The sequence below is a fragment of the Xiphophorus maculatus genome, chromosome 13, assembly GCF_002775205.1.
Source record: "Xiphophorus maculatus strain JP 163 A chromosome 13, X_maculatus-5.0-male, whole genome shotgun sequence".
NCBI lineage: Eukaryota > Metazoa > Chordata > Actinopteri > Cyprinodontiformes > Poeciliidae > Xiphophorus > Xiphophorus maculatus.
The window spans coordinates 10,945,494-10,966,387 of NC_036455.1; the positions used below are offsets into that span (position 1 = coordinate 10,945,494).

The 20,894-nt window shown below is 37.1% G+C and overlaps 2 protein-coding genes across 2 annotated transcripts; both read right to left on the reverse strand.

Annotated features, from left to right (window-relative positions):
• Positions 1–126: 126 nt before the first annotated feature.
• LOC111610521 (vesicle-associated membrane protein 2-like) lies at positions 127–6,040 on the reverse strand. Its single transcript, XM_023344933.1, has 5 exons — positions 5,807–6,040; positions 4,073–4,202; positions 3,679–3,837; positions 1,904–1,955; positions 127–1,260 (listed from the first exon to the last, which is right to left on the reverse strand). Coding segments are annotated over exons 1-5 (360 nt in total). The 5' UTR covers positions 5,809–6,040; the 3' UTR covers positions 127–1,243.
• Positions 6,041–7,877: 1,837 nt separating this feature from the next.
• LOC102222879 (intermediate filament family orphan 1-like) lies at positions 7,878–20,890 on the reverse strand. Its single transcript, XM_023345523.1, has 10 exons — positions 20,772–20,890; positions 19,433–20,465; positions 14,191–14,251; positions 13,342–13,437; positions 13,013–13,153; positions 12,755–12,939; positions 12,565–12,682; positions 11,032–11,124; positions 10,799–10,929; positions 7,878–10,369 (listed from the first exon to the last, which is right to left on the reverse strand). Exons 2-10 carry the CDS (start codon positions 20,326–20,328, stop codon positions 10,222–10,224), a joined length of 1,869 nt encoding a protein of 622 aa, XP_023201291.1. The 5' UTR covers positions 20,329–20,465; positions 20,772–20,890; the 3' UTR covers positions 7,878–10,221.
• Between the last annotated feature and the right edge of the window lie 4 nt (positions 20,891–20,894).

Below are 20,894 nucleotides of genomic sequence, written 5' to 3' on the forward strand. Positions count from 1 at the left end.
TAGCAAAAATATTACATTTTTGTAATCCGAGTTGATCAAGAACAGTATTAAAAAAAACCCTTAACTTTACATGATGAAACTCAAAGCTGGTACAAAACATTCTAGTAGAGGGAAAAAAAGACAATCGAAAGCAAATATTAATTTATTAGAATTTTGTCAACCATTCAGTCTGGAATTAAATGTATTCATTTCAATAGTACATAGCATAAATGAGTGTTTTCATCCAGGAAAATTCATCAAAAAAAAGTTCTGGGAACTACAAGTCGACTCAACACAGAAGTTAAACACAGGATGGGTGAAAGCAAACAGAAAACAGTTCAAACAGAAGTTAGGTTGTTTTTAAAATCAGTAGCAGCACCAACAGAGTGACACTGATATACAGCAAGGGCTAGGAGTTTCAGCCATGTTTTAACATCATATACAGTAATATGTTTTAGGTATGGCTGTCTTTTAGTTGCTCAAAAATAAACCATATGATGTATATAGATGTTAGTCTTACCAGGTGCACAACTTAATTTCTTTGTATTATTTTAAGAGTAAAATTCTAATCTACAGTCAGCCACATACACACTCTGCTTCTCTTATCTGTGGTTCTCTTTGGCTCAACACACAAAACATGACATTTTTCACATAATTTCAATAAGCAAGGACTGGAAGGACATTCTCTTTCAGGAAACGCAACTAGTTTATCGGTCAATGACATGCTGTGATTCTGTTGCACCTTAAAGCTCAAAGCTGCTTCAGAATTCAAAAAGCAAGTAAAGATTGACATAATTTTGACCATGTCAATTATTTATTATTTATGAAACTACTAATTAGTTATTGTGTGACAATGGTTTCTGTGAAATAAAGGTTACAGCTCCTAATACTCTTGAAAGAGGCAGAAGGAACTCAACTGATTCTTGACTGAATCCAAAACATCCCTTCCTGCAGCCGCCATCTTCAGGAAGATGATTTAGATAAAACAGAGGTTATGTCACATTGGCTAATTTTTCTGTCATAAATCTTATTGCATAAACTACAACTCACCCAAACAAAACCAACCGATTATAGTGACCCTTTGTTTTAATCTGTAAACCTGCTCATTGCAAAGAGGACAGGAGGAGAACATTAAAGGCCATGCATAGAGGTTGCTGAGGAAGGCCTCGCTGAGGAAGAGGAGGAGGACTGAGGAAAGACTCGGTTTAGCGTTCGCCGGTGCAGACCCGTCCTGGGACTTGCATCTCCATTCTTGAAAAGCAGCTCAGTAGAAGAAATATACTAAATATAGTGAACAGAAAAGAAACACTTACATTGGTAAAAGATTTCCAATTTAGAGCAGATTTTTTTGTCTTATAAAGAAAACTAACTCATTGTCAAAGAAATACAAAAAATATTCCTCATGCTCTGGAAGCAAAAGTGGCGTAGTGCTCTGATAAGGATAAAGAAACGCAATGTGTACATATTATTTTTATGGTGCCTTGCAAATGTTTTGATAACAAATTACAAACAAATTTTAAAGTATGTCAGTGAAATTGTATGAGATAAAGCAACACAAAAAGGTGCAGAAAGATAATTCTGTACAAGTCATTTTTATTTAAGTGTATCGGAGTAAAGGGGAATACAAATACACTCCATATTTATTTATTCAAAAATCTTTAAATCCACATTTGTCTTTTTCTAAATTATACACAATTTTCTTTGGAAGTCCAAATAAAGTACACTGAAGATTAAAGTTGTAAAATGTTTTTCATTAAAACTTTTATGAACAAAAAAACATTGTTTGGCCATCTGATGGCTCATCTGTGTACAATATTATTTAAACATCACTGTTTTAATTTTTTTGTTTACATTGTACAGTACTGTGCATTATTATAATACAATAATTGAGTTGAAGTGATTTTTTTCAATGTGTTGTACTTACAGAAGACGACGCCGACACATATAACTCCTATAACTGCCATCATGATCATCATCTGGCAACAAAAACAACAACAACAACACTTTTTAGGCCAAACAGGAGTTTAATTTTGTTTTGGCCATACAGGAAGTAATAGAAACTGAAAATTGAGCATTCCAAAAATATTAACAAACTTGACACAAGAAGTTAGGAAGTTTGTATTTGATTGATTTGTTCTTTGTTTTTCCGTTAATCCCTGAAGGTGCATACACAGGATTCCAGCTGTTGCAGAATCTAATCTGAATATCTCTGCATTGAGACTGCATCCAGTCATCACAAACATTTCTACACTTTTTTTCCCCACAAATTTCTAAACATAAATGTTGCTCAATACATGAAACAAAAACACTGACAGGAAATCACATCCCCTCTGAGAGGGGGAGGGCTGCAGGAGATTAATAAATCCAAGAGCATGGAAAGAGAGATTGGTGTCAACGTGATAGTAGGGCTTGCAATGTGTGTGTAAAAAAGTTTAGGAATAACACAACCTGTTTTGAAAGTAGTGAAATTCACAGATGAATGAAAACCTTCATGCTGTTATAACCTAACATGTTGTATTTATTGAGACATATATTACATCAGTGGAGGTTCTCATGACCAAAGCCGAGTCCGAATGTTGCAGAGGAGGAGTTACATCACAGATCACAGCTGGCTCTCTAATCCCAGGCCGTCACTGTAATCCAGATTGAGATTTTCCTTCCTCTCTTTCTGGCTTCCCCGTCAGTCAAACAGACTCTCCTCCCACCCCACGAAAATAATCTGCCTTCACTCTGCCACGGATTGGGCCAAATGAACCGCACAGAATGAAGAGGAGGCAGCGGCCGGAAACCAGGCCCAAAATAAGAGTGGATGGATAAACGGAAGGATGGATGAACGATGTGGACGGATGGTGATGGGAGAGCAGAAATGGCAGCTGGGAAGTGTTTCTATTTTTATTCAGGGTGATATTTCAAGCTTCAGCGAAGTTTTTACACCATCTGAGGAAGATGTTTTTATAAAACTTAACAATAACGCCTGGTTTATGTTAACGAGGATTTTAAAATTGTGGCATGATTTGCGCAACTAATTTGTTTTTTATAAGTAACTTGGTTTACTTTGTCTAGAATCACCACAAATGTAGAGACATCGCGAGGGTGTTGAGACTGAACATAGGAAAATAATAAAAAAATTACCTTAAATCTCATTCTTCTGAATCAGAAAAAGTATAGAGATTTGCTTTTTTAAAATATATATATTAATCACATTGTCTGTTAATCAAACTTTGTCTGATTCTGCATTTATGTCAAAATAATTATTTTTGTTTTAACCTATGACATATTACTGTTACACTGCTATTTTAGACATATTCAGATTGTAAAATACAGCTATTTAAAATATGTTTTTCATGACATCATGGCATTATGATGAACGGTTATTTTAAAATGTTATAATACATACCTGACTGGTAAAAAAATACTACAGTTGTTTTAATCTTAACATGATTTGTTTTCCCCCTTTTTTATTGTTTTTCTCCTTTAATTTTATGAAATGTCCTCTATGCACCTTCTGCTACAACCCCAGTTAACTAGCGTAGATCAAAATTTCCTTATGCTCAAACTTCAATATTAAGTAATTTAATTTCATATTTCTTGTTCTCTGGGGTTTATAGAAACACAAGTTGTAACTTCACAGCCCAAACGACCAGAGTGGTATTTTGTGTGGCAGGTACTGGATGAGGGGAACTCTTGAATCCTTCTCACCTTGCAGTTTTTCCACCAGTACTTGTTCTTGAGTTTGGCGGCGCTGCTCTCGAACTGCGAGGCTCCGGCCTGCAAGGCGTCGGCCCGGTCGTCCAGTTCTGACAGCTTCTGGTCTCTCTCCAGGACTTTGTCCACATTCACACGCATGATGTCCACCACCTGAGGGACAAACACACCTGTCAGAGTCTCTCAGTAGTAAAAACTGAGCTCAAATACATCAGAAAAAAACCAAGAGATACAAGTTTTTAAATACCAGTTTTCAAATTTTATGATACAGTTGCAATTTTATACTTTTTAAAAATTAAGCTGCAGCTGTGGGCTGCTGATGCTATATTTGGGTTCTTGTAATGAGGAAAACAATACATTAACATCTTTAAAAGGTGTGTTTGCTCACCTCGTCCACCTGTGCCTGCGTCTGCTGGAGCCGTCTGTTGCTGGTCAAGTTTGGGGCCGGAGCCGGAGGGCCTCCCTCACCTTCCGGCCCCCCGGGAGCTCCAGGTGTGCCTGCTGCATCTGGAGTCGACCTGCGGTGAAAATGATGAAGATCAGAGATGAGTTTTCTTAAACAATCTTTTCAGAAGCAGAGATGTCTTTGGTAAAAACATCACAGAATGAGTAAAGATTTAGCTGGTCAAAAACCTCTTACAAACCAGGACTGTACAAATTTGAATGCATGCATATCATAAAAGCCTCCAGCAGAGCTGCTTGCATACACCTCAAGTAACTGGTTACAGTTTTAATTGATTGTTTATATAAAACGGAATAGTGATTAATTTCATGTCCAAAAATATTATTAAATGCAAAAATGTATAATCATTGTGTAACAAGTGTGCTCACCCACCACCCACTCATAATGCTGCATCGCTAAAGGACACAACCTACATGCTACCCGATGTAGCCCAACACCATCACCAGCAGTGAAATACAAAGTACAGAATCATAGAATCACAAAATAATCAGATGGCCCCAACAATGAGATCGTCCACAAACACAACACATATCACAATTAGAGTTTATGACACCCATTAACAATAAAAAGTTGCATGTCAAAATTAGTTTTTTTGAAACTTGGATGAAAATTTGCTGAGGTCTAAACTAGCTTCTCCAAGACACAGTAATTTTCAGTGAAGCCAAATAAAGGATTTAAATCTGGGAGCTTCTCGTTGCTCCCAGAAGGTCTCCACCATGGAACCCTGATTTTATTTGATTTCATTTTGATATGATTTTTCAAGCAAAGCTTTAAATTCAGCACCTACATACCTGCTTCTTTGAAGTAGATTCATATTATATTAAATCAGTATTTTCTCACTGCCTTTAAATAAATATGGACAAAAATCTAAAATAAAGTTTTATGGAAGCATAACTCATCCAACTGTAACTTTATCTATATAATCAACACATAAGAGGTTGTCAAAAAGCAGTAGATAAATAATCAATTCATTTCAAAAGGTTTTTGACATGGTGAGGTTTTTGAAGTTTCAGTCAGACATACTGAGCAGAATCACACTAACCAGAGTTGCTGCCTTGCTCTAACAGTCAGGCTTGTTTTCCAGAAGCAAAATGGAGAAAGATTAGTGCAGCAGCAGCCTGCCTGTCTGACTGATGAGATCAACATGCAGGAATTAAAAATCGGTCGTCCCCTCCCCAGAGAAAAAACAACATATTTTTACAGAATGTTTTTCTACTCAACAGAATATCTCATATCGTTTATGATCCATTGTTTTAGCCTGAATTGACTCAGTGAGTTTTGTCTGGCTCTTTGAGCAGCACAGTTTAATTTGTTTTGTTAAAAAGCAGCTGGTGCAAAGTGTACCAGCACACTTGAGCTTTTCCCGATCACAGCTGATGAATAGTTTTTTTTTTAGGTGAGTCAGCCGGTGAGTCACGGTCAGACTCCTGCAGGGTCCAAGAGTTGCACCCCGGAAATTTCCTGATGCTTTCAAACTTAGTTTCGGATAAAATAAATTAAACCACAAAACTAACTTCATAAAGAGTAAAACTGTTTTCTTTTTCGGATTATGTATGAATTACACACTAAAATTAAATTAAATTCGGTTCCGAAAACAGAACCTGGATAGTCATATATGACAGGTTTAAAATAGACTGAAAAATAAAACAGAGTACTCACATCTCAGCGGCAGGACGATGAGGATTATCTGAGATTCAGGGTGATGAAGAGTGAGTGAGGCTGATGAGAGCACAGAGAGAGATCCCTGCTGTTTAAATGTAAAAAAAGGAGGAGGATGACTTCTGGTTTCCTTTCTTGTTGAGGTCTTAATTCACCTTTTCTTTTTATCCGGACTGAAGAAAGAAAAACACTATTGCGCAGATGAAAGAAACCAAAAATATGTCCGTCATCTAAAAGCCCCGCCCCTAAAAGCGCGCGACACGCACCCAAATACACGCACAGCGTCTCTGTCAGAGGCTATAATACCAGAAAGTAACACTGAATATTGTTCGTTGCCTTTTATTGCGCATGAGTGTAGCATATACACCTGTATGTTATAACTTAATTACTTAATATATCATTTTTCATTTGATTGGTTTCAGTCATTAATTTTTTTTTCTTTAGCTAGAAATCAAATCCTTGACTGTGGGAATTTTCTTTATTGATAAAACTACTAAGTAGTTAAATTGTGACTAAATAATCAGAATATGTAAAAAAAAAAAAGTGAATAGTTTATAATGCAAATACCGTTTATAGCATTTACCCCAAACACTGACAGTTAACTAACCATAACTTGAAATATTATGTGACCTAAGCATCATTTTCGATGACAATCCAATGGGTTAAGTGTTAGCTATAACTAAATGACCAATTCATTTGACTATTTACCAAAAATATTTTTGTCTTTACCTCCAACCCTGATTGGGTAGGACAGAATTGACAATGCATGGATGGATTTTGTTTTTAACAATTGCCTAAAATCTGTGGCTATGATAGACTAATGCATTTAGTGCTAAAACAGGGGTGTCAAACTCCAGTCCTCAGAGGCCAGTGTCCTGCAGTTTTTAGATGTGCCACAGGCACAAAACACTGGAATGAAATGGCTTAATTACCTCCTTCTTGTGCAGATCAGTTCTCCAGAGCCTTGCTAATGACCTAATTATTCTATTCAGGTGCAACAGAGGCACATCTAAATGTTGCAGGGCAGTGGCTCTCCAGGACCGGAGTTTGGCACCTGTGTTCTAAAATAATAAACTGTTACTCATCATGATACTTTATTTTTCAGAGCTTGCACTTCCAGGGACAGAGATGTCAGGAGGGAATGATCAACCAATCAGAGCCAGTCTTGGATTAAAGTGAGAGTTACTCTACTCCAATGACAAAAAATATAATATTTAATTTTTTTAAACCATGTTATTTAGACTTAAATTTTTTTTTAATCTATAACTTCAGACATGACAGACATAAAGTCATTCAATTTAGAATTATATTCAAGGTTTGATCATCAGTAATCAGTATTAAGATTTTCAGCTATTTTCTGTGAAGCTTGCTGAATTTATCAAGCATTAAAATACGGTTTAAGAACAACTAGAATTTAAAGAAAACACTTTTTGAGGATGACAATGCCAAGGGTTTGAGAAAGGTCAGAGTTCTATGTGAACATTACAAAGAAAAGCAAAAAGAAAAGGTTAAATTTGGGTAAAGTATGTGTGCTCTGCACAATTTTATCATGAATGTCCTGAACTGTCAGCTTAAAATTAAAATGCATGATGCCAGGAAAAAGCACTGCATGGTGTTGGCTGAGGTAAACATTGTTTTACACTAAACCCAGGATCTGTAATGTGTTGACACAGCACAGCTGTTTCCTCCATGGGAGCTATTCCTCTCCTGACCGTTTCTGTGTTTGCTCCTCTTTATTGATCTGAATGAAATTGTTGGTTTGCAGCTCTTGACCCTCGGCCTTTTGCTCAGCCAAGTAAACTGTGTCAACTGGAACCAATTACAGTTAAATCATTACAGGAGCAGAAAGACTGATCAGAAACTAAATCAGTGCAGCTAGAAAATAAAAACCCTTTTCTCATGTATAAGGCAATTGTCCTGCTGCTTAAGCCAAGAGTGCTTGAACTTAAGATCATAAAGGCTGAAAATTCTCTGGTAAAGAGGAGAATTCATGGTTCATCCAGTTATGCGAAGTCGTCCTGCAACCACAACCGCAGACCATCACATCATCACCACCATGAGGACAAGGATACATCTTTCCAATGCAATTTATTCTGTTTGTCAACTTATTTTGATCAAACACACAGTTCTGCAAATCACAACATAGCCCATGACCAAAAAAAAAAAAAAATCATTCAAACATTTCATTTCTCAATAATTTACTCACACACTTTGAGTTCTATGTTGAGAATCAAAGAGCAGATGATCTCATTCAGGTAATCAGTTTTTAACCAGACTGTCTTTTTTAAATTTCTCTTGCTAATGATTTGTTTTCTATAACTTGCAGCTACTTCGTTTTAGTTTCAACAATAAAGAACCTAAATAGGAGAACTTTTGTACATTTTTTGACTGAAAAAGAATAATGTGTAAAAAAAAAGGGAAGAAATAGAATAACATAAGCTACCAAGTTGTTGCAGGTGTGTTTGGTATACATACATACATACATGTGACCCTTGGAAAAAACACAATTAAAAAAACAAAAACATCTGAGGCTCATGGGTATATAATTATAAAAAAACAAACAAACTGTCATTCAGTGCACCATTTCAGCATAGTAAAGCAAAAACCTACGCTTCTAGAATCTATTTGCACTAAAATAACTTATTTGTACATCATATTGATCCCAAATTTGCTGTTGGGATCCAAATAATTCAAAACATGGTTTCTGGCAATGCACAAAAAAGTAAATCTGCACTGAAAATCACCGACATTTACATCATAGGACACAAAGCTTGCAGCATTAATAGGTCAGCATCATACACACTGATCAGTTACAATATTACAGCTTTTCACAAAAATGTGCAATTAGAGGTCAGACACATACCTCAAAGCAAAAGTAAGTGATCTGGTATTTGAAACCAACAGATGATGTATTCACTCCTAAACTTGGTTGAAGCTCTGAATAAGGAGGCAAGCGATTTCCAGCTTAAACCATCGCCTCACGTCTAGCACAAAAACCTGCTTTTTAAAAACAAATTTTCCAAAGGTGATTTTTAAAAAATTAACTCAATGTATCAAATTAGCATTACAAACCATCAAGGTATAGGTAATTGCTTTTAAAGTATAAAACCTTGGGGTTAAACAACTGAATAAAAATATATCAAATTAAAAGTAGAAACGTAATAAAATAATGTCCATGCAGATTATAGTCTAATTTTTTGTAAGAAAGTTTTGACTAAATAGCAAATTATATCTAATTTTAAAAGATTTTCTTTTTATTAACATGAAAAGTGATTTCTTTTTTTGTTGCAACTGGATATATCTATATATTTTTTTCTTTAATTTCATTAAAGAAATGAATGATTTCTTAAGATGTATAGGTTTAGCCAACATAACTTGGCTACATTTACATAACAACCCTGCAAAAAAAACAAAAAGAAATGCTAAGAGTCAAACCTGCAATGAGTGGTTTGGGACAGCACAACATAAATATTCATTTATAATCCCAGAACCACAGTTAATTCAATTTGCTCAGAGTCAGTTCAGCCTGAAAGCAAAGTTTGGTTAAAAGCCACCCAGATATTTAGTTTTGATCAAGGCTGTACATACATAACTAACCCTCAAGCTTTTAATTCACTGCATCTTAATGTCTTTATTAATAGTTACCATAATCTTTCATTGATGCTAAAGAAATTGCAATTTTTGTTTTGTATGTACTGCTTTATGGAAATTTCCATAAATCCCACATGGAGAGGTATATTATTTTAAATTTCTTTATTTAACCACGTAAAACCCTATTGAGATCCATATCTCAATCTCAAGAGGGATCTGGGCAGAAATCTGCAATAATAAACTACTTTAACCTAAAATAAATATAAATAGAATTTTTGTTTTTCATATTTAAGTGACATGTGCAAACTACATTCTTCTGTGGCTTATTGCCCTTGTTTACTGGTACCAAGAAGCTTTTTCTACAGACTGTGCAAATAACAGGCTCCCACACTAAATAATCATATTATTGTGCAAAATAATGTGCATTCCTAACGCCTTACAGATTCACCTTCATTTGTCACTTTGAAGTGCAGCATTTTTTTAATGTAATTAGAGGAAGTCACCACATGAGGGCAGACGTTTACAGATCAGTGGCTGAACATGATTCAAAGTCGCTTCTGAAAGACGGTGGAGGAAATTTTCTTTTTGCTTTAGACAGAAAACAGAACAGTCTGCATTTGTCTTCCTTTGGCTAATTTTTCTGGCTACGCGGTTAAAAGAACCCAGTGTTAGTAGGGTGTTTTTAGAAATCCCAAATATATTGTGGTACTTTTAAAACTTTAGAAATATCCACAAAAATCCTAGGATGTGGGGCAAGTGTGTGTTTTCTTTATTTCAGTTGTCCTAAAACACTAGAGGAAGAAATAGCAGAATGGGATTGAGTGTCAGGGTTTTCTCCAGTTCATAGGTGGGATACCAGCATTTATGTTGCAAAAGGGATTGCTGCTCTCAGAGTTAGCAGGTAGAGTCGGATTCTTCTTCTCCTCCTTTTCAGAGTCATCAGCTGTTGGTATGATGAGTGGGGTGGATTTTCTAAGATAAAACACAAAGGGACAAGTTTTATGTTAAACATGCTGGAGACCACTGCAGGATGTAAATACAACTAGTGCTCCGTTCCAGTAACCTCGGACGTCAGATCCGAGGTGACAGCGTTTTAGTTAAACATTGTTTGCAGTGCCTCTTTCAATCATCATTTATGCTTTTTTCTACAAGCATTTAATTTGAATTCAGTTTTATTTTAAGTTTGTATTTGAAATGATTTCATCTGTCAAACTTGCCCTTCAGAATTGATTGGCGGGGCGAACACTGATCTGCTGAACTCCACTAATTTAGCCCCATTTTCAGAAAATTCTGACTTTTACAGCACACAATATAAAAATAAACTCAAATTAAAGTAACATTATCAAATTAATAGCCATTTTGTCATGTCCCAACAAATGAGGCTGATCTCCTGTGGTCTACCTGTCTCCGCTCTGTGTGATGAGTCTCCTGCAGGTCTCCATCTGGACGTCCAGCCCTCTCTTCATGGAGCACATCTCCATGTACTCGTGCAGGTGTCGGTTCATGTCGCTCTTAGCTGTGGCCAGTTCCAGCTGCGAAGGACCGCAAACATGTTAAAAATCACATTGACTGGGTCTATTCTCATTAATAGAAGCTTTATAGACCACAGAAGTAGAAGCGACAAGATGTCTCACCTCTATTTGGTCAATTGTGTCCTGATATTCTTTGTCTCTGGATTTGAACATGGACTCTGTGTCTTTAATCACTTTCTCAATCGACTCGTCCTGCTGGAAAAACAAACAAATGTGCCATAAAGCCTTAGAAAATGATCGCAAAGTATTTTGTCATTGTGATTAAAAACAGTGACAACATAAATCATTTGACAGAGCTGGGGAGATTATTTTTTATTAAAATTAGCCTTTTACAAAAATCTGTGTAAAGCCATTAATTGATTACACCATAGATTCTCCATAAATATCACAAACCTCAACCAATGATCATCTCTAAAATCAAAACCAAACAAGTACAAGTTCTGATGTACTGTATGTCATGTAATGTAATTTATAACAATATAATAATAAAAGACACTATGTTAGCTTGTAGGGGTGAACCCTAGAGACAGAGTGCTTTAAACACCTGTCAATAATCTCCTGAAGTTTCCTTTCTGGCATTTCATTAAGCAGGTCAATGGCTACTTCCGGAGGCTTATCTCAATTAACAGATTACTGGTCACCTACAAAGACATGTCACCGACATCACCAGACTGAAGTTGCACTAAGTTACATCAAGGCATCTCGCTGAAAATAGCTTGTGGACACAGAACATCTAAGTGAGACGAGGTAAAAATGACTACAGGAGGAAATCCCATCCCTGAACATGGGGACAAAATATCTGGAAAGACTACAGAAACTGAAGCAGGTGATGACAGTAAAGACAAGAAATCAATTTCTAATCATTAACAAGTTTCACCAAATAAAGTAAAACGTTATTTTTCATTTGATTTAAAAGGAGTGAGGCCTACTTTCAATCCTAAAAATGGTTGTAAACTACAGTTCCCCAGACCTTCAAGGTTTGATACCTGCCTCTTTAGCGCAGGTGTCAAACTCGAGGTCTGCGGGCCAAATCCAGCCCGCCAAAAATCATCCACAACGGTGATTTAAGGTTGCTGTGTGGCCCCCTAGGATCTAGAGGACCACATAAATTGAACTTTGGGGTAGCAGTTGTGTGCTTAAATATTATTTAATCAGTTTCCATTTACATAGGACTTAATTACATCAATGTTAAAAATTTTTGAAAATTGCTAAATTTTAAGACGTACTAATTGAATGCAGAAAAATCATTAATATTTTAACAATTTAACGGGTAATTTTATCAATATATTCCGCCACAACCGGCCCTTTCACATGTGACCCATGTCAGGTCGTATGTCATATTCATGCGACTCGACATGGATACGAGTTTGAAACCTCTGTTGTAGAGTATGACATATGCAGGCTCAATATAAAATACAGTAAGGCTTGAAGTTGTATCAAGATAAAAGTTATTATTCTTATTCTACAAGAAACAATCACATCTAATTGTTTTGTATTCATTTGTTTTCTGTATTGAACATTTTTAGAGCTATGCAGAAGCTTCACACGTTTCTAACTTCAGATTTATTTGAGAATACTGTAGTCTAAAAGTTTAACAGACATGTAAGAAATTTAAGAAATGTAACGTGTGTGTACCTCTCCCTGTGTTTCAACTCCCAGTGTATATCCAGAAAAATCTTCCCACAGCAGAAGCGTCTCATCCGTCTCCTCCCAGGCCAGACTGTCGCAGTCATCTTCAAACTCACACTCCCTCCTCCAGTACAGATGCAATCAAGTCAGCTACATGGTGATTTACTGTTGCTATGTTCAGAGAAACGATACCTACAGGTGATTCAGCATCTTCTGCATCTGCTCATTTATCAGACTGGCCGACGTGCTGCTGGACTCCTCGTCTTTGGCCCCTCCCCCCTCGCTCTCTGACACGCTCAGTTCATCTCCGTCGCCGCTCTTTTGTGACTGCCCACTCGGCTTCCTAGTGCGGCGGCCAGAAGCGGATGGAGGAGTGGGTACCTGATGGGTGGAGGCGTGTAGATTTAGCTCAGAGGTAAAGGTTTTTATTGGAGAATGGTTGCTGCAGACGTACCTGGAAGATGGGAATGACGTCTTCGCAGTTCCTCTGCTGGGCGACGTCACACAGGCGAGCTGTGATGTCGATGCGCCGGCAGATGTCCATGTCCACCTTCATGGCCTTTTCTTGAATTTTGCTCTCCAGATCAGACAGGTCCTTAAGAAAACAAGTCAAAAGAAAATTCAGCTTAGTAGAGCCGCACTACTAAAAGGGAAGAAAACGAATGAATTTCTAAGAAAATCTTGATAAACTGATGTGTCTGTCCACTTTCTTTTTCCACTTTTAATTCTCTCTAGAAGATTATTCCAGTGCATGTACTCTTATCAAAAATGTTTTAGACTTACATTGCTAACAAGTCCTTTGAAAAGAACAAGCTCTGCCTTGAGCTGCTTCACCCTGAGAGCCAGCTCATCCTGGTACACTTCGCTCTCCTGCAGATCCTAAAACAAACAAACAAAAAATCAATGCAAGCAGTTCTGTAGATGGATGGGTGAATGTAACATGCAGCATTTTAAATGTTTGATTATATTGTAAGACTACAAAAGATCTTAAATGATACAGGCTAACTACCCTCTGTAATTCTTAAGGTCCTCACAAACTAATTATCCTTTCTGGTGTTTATTAAGTGAATTAAGCATTTTCCTAATTATTTGGGGCATTTAAGGAAAAGCTGGGACAACTCATATACTGTATTTTCTCATTTTTTACTTTCTTCTAAATTCCAAAGAATGCAATGCTTAGTTGATCCAGTTTCAATGTTTAATGGAACCCCAAAGGTTCTTGTCAGAATAGAATAAAGCCATCATTCAAAATAAACGGAGTTAAAAAAAACCAAAAACATAATTGGGTCCTGGTGCTATGAAAAGGTACTCATTTTGTTTGTTAGTTTTGCTTTGTTACACTTTGTCTCAAATTAGTCATCAGTTTTTAATAGCAAACAAAGATAAGAGTAAATACAAAAAACAGGTTTTGAAATAATGTTGCAGCTGTGACTACAATCCAGCAGCTAGCAATCATCAGTGTGTGAATGGAAATGGATGATTTCATGTACGTGTCCTAATAAAGCGATGTACAAGTCTGATGTCGTTTCATTTCATAAAAGAAAAAATTATATATCCAAACCAACTGAGTTTAAGGTACCGTAATTGATACCTGAACATAATAACTATAATCAAACTGTGATGATTACATACCTCCTCAAGTTCAGCTACCCTTTCCTGCAGATCCATTCTGGCATCATACTCTTCCTCCCATCTGTTAACACACAGTCACAATTCTCAACAGGAAATGATAGAGATAAACCAGCTCTTTATGATATTAACACTTTGACATTTTCAAGACAGGAAACCATTTATTACTGGAATAAATGATTAAACTTATTACAGGAACACATTTGCCACTCAATATGAAAATTAAGGAAAAAAACAAATCAAATACTTATTATTTTTAACTGGAATATTCAGCTTTTTGTTGCATGGTTTCCTTGCTGAATTCAATCTAATTTTCAGCTGCGACACCTGAAGAATTTTCCTCCAAAGCGTTGAGACAAAATCTATTCCTATTCAGCAAATGTTACATAAGCAGGAAGTATTCAGTGTGGATGCTCCAGCGCTCAGTCTTCATGGAGAGAAGACAGAAATAAACAGAAACAGGCAGAAGTTACTGTGGGACCACATGCTCAGATGATTTCTGCTGTATTTTCCCTCTGCAGGAAAACAGAGAAATATCACAAGATAGACATTTTGGTGCCACATTAACAGGGTTACATTTGGATATTTATATGGACTGATCATTTAAAATGTCTGTGTGCAAATGATACTTCCTCTTGACCAAATCCAACAGATTTAGAATCATTCTGTAAGTCACATAAAAAAATATCAAATTAAATCCATCTGATGTAATTTCTACATTTCACCGTATTTAGTCTACAGTCATGCCAATGCAATAAAACAGTGATCTTTTTCTATATCTTGCAATCTCTTTTATAACCATTAGTCATAAACTTTGCATATCTTGACATTTAAATTTAAGGTGAACCTTATTTTCATATGCATTAGGTACATTGTGCCTAAAATGCTGGAAATGTGCTCTTGATCTCACTTTGTCTATAAAAAAAGAAAATAATTGAAGAATTAATCAATAAAACTTTTGACACAATAAAACAGTTTCAAAAAGCATTTGGCAGTTTGGATGCTATAAATCATATGTAAATAGGGGAAAATAAATACATTGGGTCCTGTTTTGGCCTGATTTGATCAGAATCAGCTGCTTTTATAAAAACAAAGCAAGAGCAGCTAATGCCAAATAAAAACTACATTAGACTAATGATATCTTTCTTGTGCAAAATAGATATTTTTATTTTTTTATTGATGTTCACCAAAGAAGAGAATATCACTTTGTTTATCTCACCAGTTTTGAATATTAGCGACTCAGAGCTCATATTTTTCAGTTCACTGAAATGAAGAGACACACAGATATGGCTGCAGGAAAGCAGCAGGCAGAGGAGGCAAAGAAGGAGCACCGATGTCCTTGTGGCTTACGTTTTAAAGTCTCCACACGTTGCTCTGCGGGGACATTTCTGATTGATTACCCTACAGACTCACGTTTTATTCCGGAGCAGTGGGATAATTTGTGATGACGTCAAACTGCTGCCTAGTGTCTGACCTGGCTCTGACGTCCACAGCTGCAGAGGAGCCGAGTTTTAAGAATGAAATCTGAGATCTGCTGCAGTTTACTAATGAGATAAGCAATCTGCTTCATTCCATTGCACTGACCTGGATTGAATTAAAATGGGGTTAATAGTGGTCTGGTAAATTTGGACTAACTTGAGCTGTACAATCTGTAATAAAATGAACCAAATCAAAACTCTTAATTTCTTTTGTAAACTGCCTGAGATCAGTTTTGCTGCGCATTAGTATTAGAATTGAAATAAGCAGAACTGAAATAAACTGTTGTTAATGGAACATATCCGGATATGAAGCTGACTGAATCACATTTAGTTGAACTTTACAGCATACAACTAGATCTGGGTTGTTTGTTGTACTGTGTACAATGCCTTGATGTGATTTTTGAGCACTGATGTTATATGGATACACTGAGTTGTTTTAAAAAGTAAATAAATTAAATATGTTGTAAGTGGATTATCATAGAATAACTAAATCAATTATTCCTGCAAGTCTGACAAAGATGAGGAGAAGAGGCAAATTCGTTTCTTTGGTTTGCTATTAAAAGCAAATATTTAGCTTAATGTTTTTGAAGGTTTTCTGTAGGGGACAACAACCCTGGCACTGAGTTTGCACAAACGATAAGCAAGGACGTCAAGTTATAGTTTTGTAGGCTTAATGCTGCAAAATGGAGCTTAATGCTGCAGTTTTCCATGGTCTGGTTTTCCCTGAATCTTTTTGATACACATTTATTCCCTGTCTATCAAAATAGGTTGTAGAATAACATTTTGTAGGAATTCTCTAATTTTTTAAATCAACTTCTTATGGGTCATTCATACGTATTTTAAACATTAAAGGATATACACTACAACCTATAACATACTTTTCAAAATTATAATGGCAATCTTGTCAGTTTGGAATAATGTCCCGTCACATTTATAAAGCTTTTGGTTCTGATGTCAAAAAATTAGCTACAGGCTCAGTGGCGCCAAGACCACTGATCTAAAAATCACTAGAGTTTTAAATAAACAGGAATCCTCTCTGCTTTCATTGCTTGGTTTTCTGCTTCAGCAAAATGATGTATGAGTCACTGTAACCCCGTAGAGCATCAATTACTGAAGGCAAAGCTGACATCATCGCTGTGTCCATTAGTACAGACAGCACTTAAAGCAGTAGAAAACAGTAACTGCACCTTTTATTGTTTTTACCCATGTATTAAATGAAGGAGGAGTCGACAAGGACAGCAGGAAGTAATGCAAAAGATGGAAAGAAAGATCCACGGAGCTATTCTGGGAAGAGATTAAGAGCACAGCAAAGCTGGGGATGGAGAAATGTTGACAGATGAACACACAGAGGAAGGAGGCAGAAAGGAAAACACAGAAAAGACATGGAGAAAATACAGAGAGGGAGATGAAAGGCTGGTTACATCACTGGGCTGCCGCTGCATTGCAGGTAGCAAAACAGAAGTCAGCAGAGAGGAAGAGGAGGAGGATAGAAATGGAGGAAATGAAGGACATCATCTAACCATCTTATAATAAACTTATTTGGTTGTTTTAGCTGATCTTATATTATTACAGAAAGAAATGAAGTGATAAATTAAATATGGAAATAAATAAAAATATTTTAAACTGAAGTTTAAAGTATTTGTCCCTTAGTAAGGGACAAATACTTCTCTAAACATTCCAAGGCAGAGTAGAAAAACTCTGCCTAAAATAAAGAGTTGCTTACCAAGTATGAATCATGTCGACCCCTCAGGTCATTAGAGACCTGCTCACTCAGTGTTCCTACAGCCAGAACTAAAAGTGAGGCACCATTTAGTTTTATGGAACTAACTCCCTAAAAACCGGACGTGTGAAGAAACTGTTGACTCCTTCAAACCAGGACTGCAAACATTTTTGTTTATAACAGATTTTTAATCAAAGAATATGACTAATGAGCTGTTCATAGTATCTGTATTTTAGCATATTCTTCCATTATGTACTTGTATGTTCATGCTTTGTCGTTTTCTTTCCCCCCCTTTCATTTGTTGTCTTGTAAAAGTACTTTGGGTTGTCTTGTGTATAAATGATGCTATATAGGTACACCTGCCTTGCATTCTCTAAGTTATTACTAACTTTAATGTATTTATTGTAACATAACCAATAGGATCTGTAACAATCCCAGACACTTAGACTTGAATTACAAAGGGAACTATCATTATGTGAGACAAATACCTCTCCTCACATCTGCCGACATGTCAATCGATAAAAGCTTTTGTGAAAATACACACTTGGGCTAGGAGCTACTTTGCTTTCATTTACTCAGTCAAATCTGTCTTTGACTGAGTAAATATGGAAATAATATACAATATATCCCTCTCTGGAAGTAAAACATCAATGACAACACAAAGTTTGAAATCACAAAATAATTAATATTTTCAGGGAAACCTCTCCCACAACCCCTTATAAAATCATTTACAATGAGAAGGAAGTTGCTTTCACTTTCAACTTTTAAACAAATGATTATCAAAATATGACTGACATGCAATACATAAAAAAAATAGATTTATATAAAAATATTAATACCCTCTGTAGTTTAACGTTTTCTATGTAATGTTAAATACTTATGACTAAAATTAGGAACTTCCTTTTGTTAATGAATCCATTAAATGTTTAATTGCATGTTAGTTCAGTCGACTTGCGGTCTTGTTGCAGTGTGAAGAGAACACTGGCTGAATTATGAATGGGTCAGTTTAGTAAAAGTTAACAGTCAAAAGACTTGCAGCTGAGAAAGTTTCCATTTTGGAGCAATAATTGTGGTTTGTAAATAGTTTCAACCAGTTTAGCTGTCTGTACATTATTATATGTGTCAGCTATTTAGGGCAAATGAGAAAAATCTACACTGGAAAAGCAAACTTAACTTTAATTTAATTAAACTATCAAAATTGGAATAATAATTTATCACTCACATAAGAATTTTTCATCATTTATGTTTTGAACTTTAATAGCTTAAATACACTTATATTAATGTCCAGAAACGGGCCAAAGTAACTGTGAAAGTCCTATTATATATTAAGATAATTTTGCTAATTTCTCCTGTTACAAAGAAACAAAACAATAATTGGTGTAGGGTTATGACGTAAAATGTTAATGAGACACCAAGCATGGAGCACAAACAAACTAATCTAAATTTAAGTGTATCTGAAGTTTTGGCTGGAAAAATCAAGTTATTTGATGTTTTCCTATACAATTTACATCACATGACAGAAAATTATAAAATTAGAGATGACAGTAGAAGATTTTTTTTGGCCAAATTTTGAAAGGACCCATAAAACTTTTCAATCCAAGATAAACCTTTTCCCTGCCCACCACAGCTGAACTGTCCCCTTTACTGGAAATGATTTCCTCAGGGTTAAGAAGCTCAGTTTTCTAAAATCTTTGACTTTAGCGTTAATTAGTGCTGTAAAAGCCGTATACAAATTTGACACTAAACTTTCTCAATCACAAGATTTATGGTAAACCTTAATTTTTAATAAGCTGTATGTGCCACACATGATGAATGCATTTGAACAAATATCTATTTGACACCTAAATACACTTAACAAAAAGCCCACCGAAATTACATTTTAAAGTAAAACTGTATGTTTAAGTTTTGATTCATAACGGATAGAATTTAATACCTTACTAAATTACTTTTATAGTGCGCTACACCCTTTATTCAAAGAACTTAGTTTTAACACATTACTTTAAGACATGAATGAATTCACTCCAGTTCAACAAGGTTCAGTCCCTACCTCCTCTTGTACTCGTCCCGTTCCCTCTTCACCTTGGCCAGCACGTTGTACAGAGCTCTGATCTCAGGTGTGATGGTGTCGATCTGGACCCCGATGCCGTCAGGGTGCCCCCAGGAGGCCCCGGGCCCCGAATCCCTGCCGAAGCGGCGGGTGTGGTTGAAGGACCAGATGGTTCCGGGGAGGAAGCGCGGCGGCGGAGGCAGACTGCTGCTGGCGGCGTGCTTTTCGTTGATGTTGCTCAAGGTTTTGGTCGCGTCGTTCGGACTCGGAGCGGCACCGAGGGGGAAACCCATTGAGGTGAGGTTGGAGTTTGAATCTGTGTTCAGGTGGTTTGAAAGGAGCGGAGGGGGGTTCAGGGTGGGAGAGAGGAGGCCGCCTGGGAGGTAGGCCGAATTACTGACATTATGGAGCGGGATGTAGTTCGGTCTGGACGGAATTGGTCCGATAAATCCAGTCTGGACCCCCGTGTCTTTGGTCAGGGGTTTATGAAGCCCCTCTCCGCCGCTGTTCTCCACCGCCTGCTGCAGCTGCTTCTCCAACACTTTATTCCTGCGCTCCAGTTCGTGGACTTTGGCTAAAAAACAGCGGAATCGCAGGTTCAGGGTCTTTAGCACGCTGATATTGGATCCCAGGTCGTTGCGCAGGGCCGTGGCCGCAGGGGGCGCCCGGTGCAGGTAGGCCAGACCCGACGACGGCGGCAGGACACCCAGGTCCAACCCTGACAAGCCATCCGGCCCGAATCCACCGCTGTCCCCCAGGAAGTAGCCTGGCTCCGGGATGGCTGCATCCGCCTGGCCCATCATGTGGTGATGCTGCTGCGGAGCCAGGAAGCCGCTCTCCCCCAGGACAGGATTCATTCTTGAGTAGGAAAATCTGAAATGCTCAAAATCCGGCATGAACCCGGACTTCTGTGGATTCAACACGCCAGGTAATCGATTAAAAATCCTTGATCCGAACCAGAATCCTAACCTGGAGGCCCCTTTATTCAATATTTTCTTTCCTGACTTGGCAAGATTTCATTCAGGAAGTGGAGCTGTGAAGTGAACCAGTTATGCATATTAGAAGGATGTATGACGTGACCTCATATGGCAGACAAAACGACATAACAGAATACCAGTAAACACACCAATCTTCTGACGCATTTTTTTAGAAGATATATGTAGGTGCTTCTAATACCAGGCGCCCATCTGCATCCTGCAGCCAAATTCAGTTTACTTTTACGCAGCGTTAGAGGGACAAACGCAGCAGCGATGCGCACAAGCAAAGTGAATATTTACGCCTTTCAATAAAGCTAAACAAAGCATTTTCCGATCTCTAATAAAGATTCATCCTTACATACCTGGAAGGAACGGACGGCTATTTCAGGCTCCAGTTAAGGAGGTGAAATCAGTCCAGAGCGGCTGTGCAGCGAAGCCCAGTCAGGAATAAACATCAGTGCATGACTGCGGCGGTGCTTTACCGT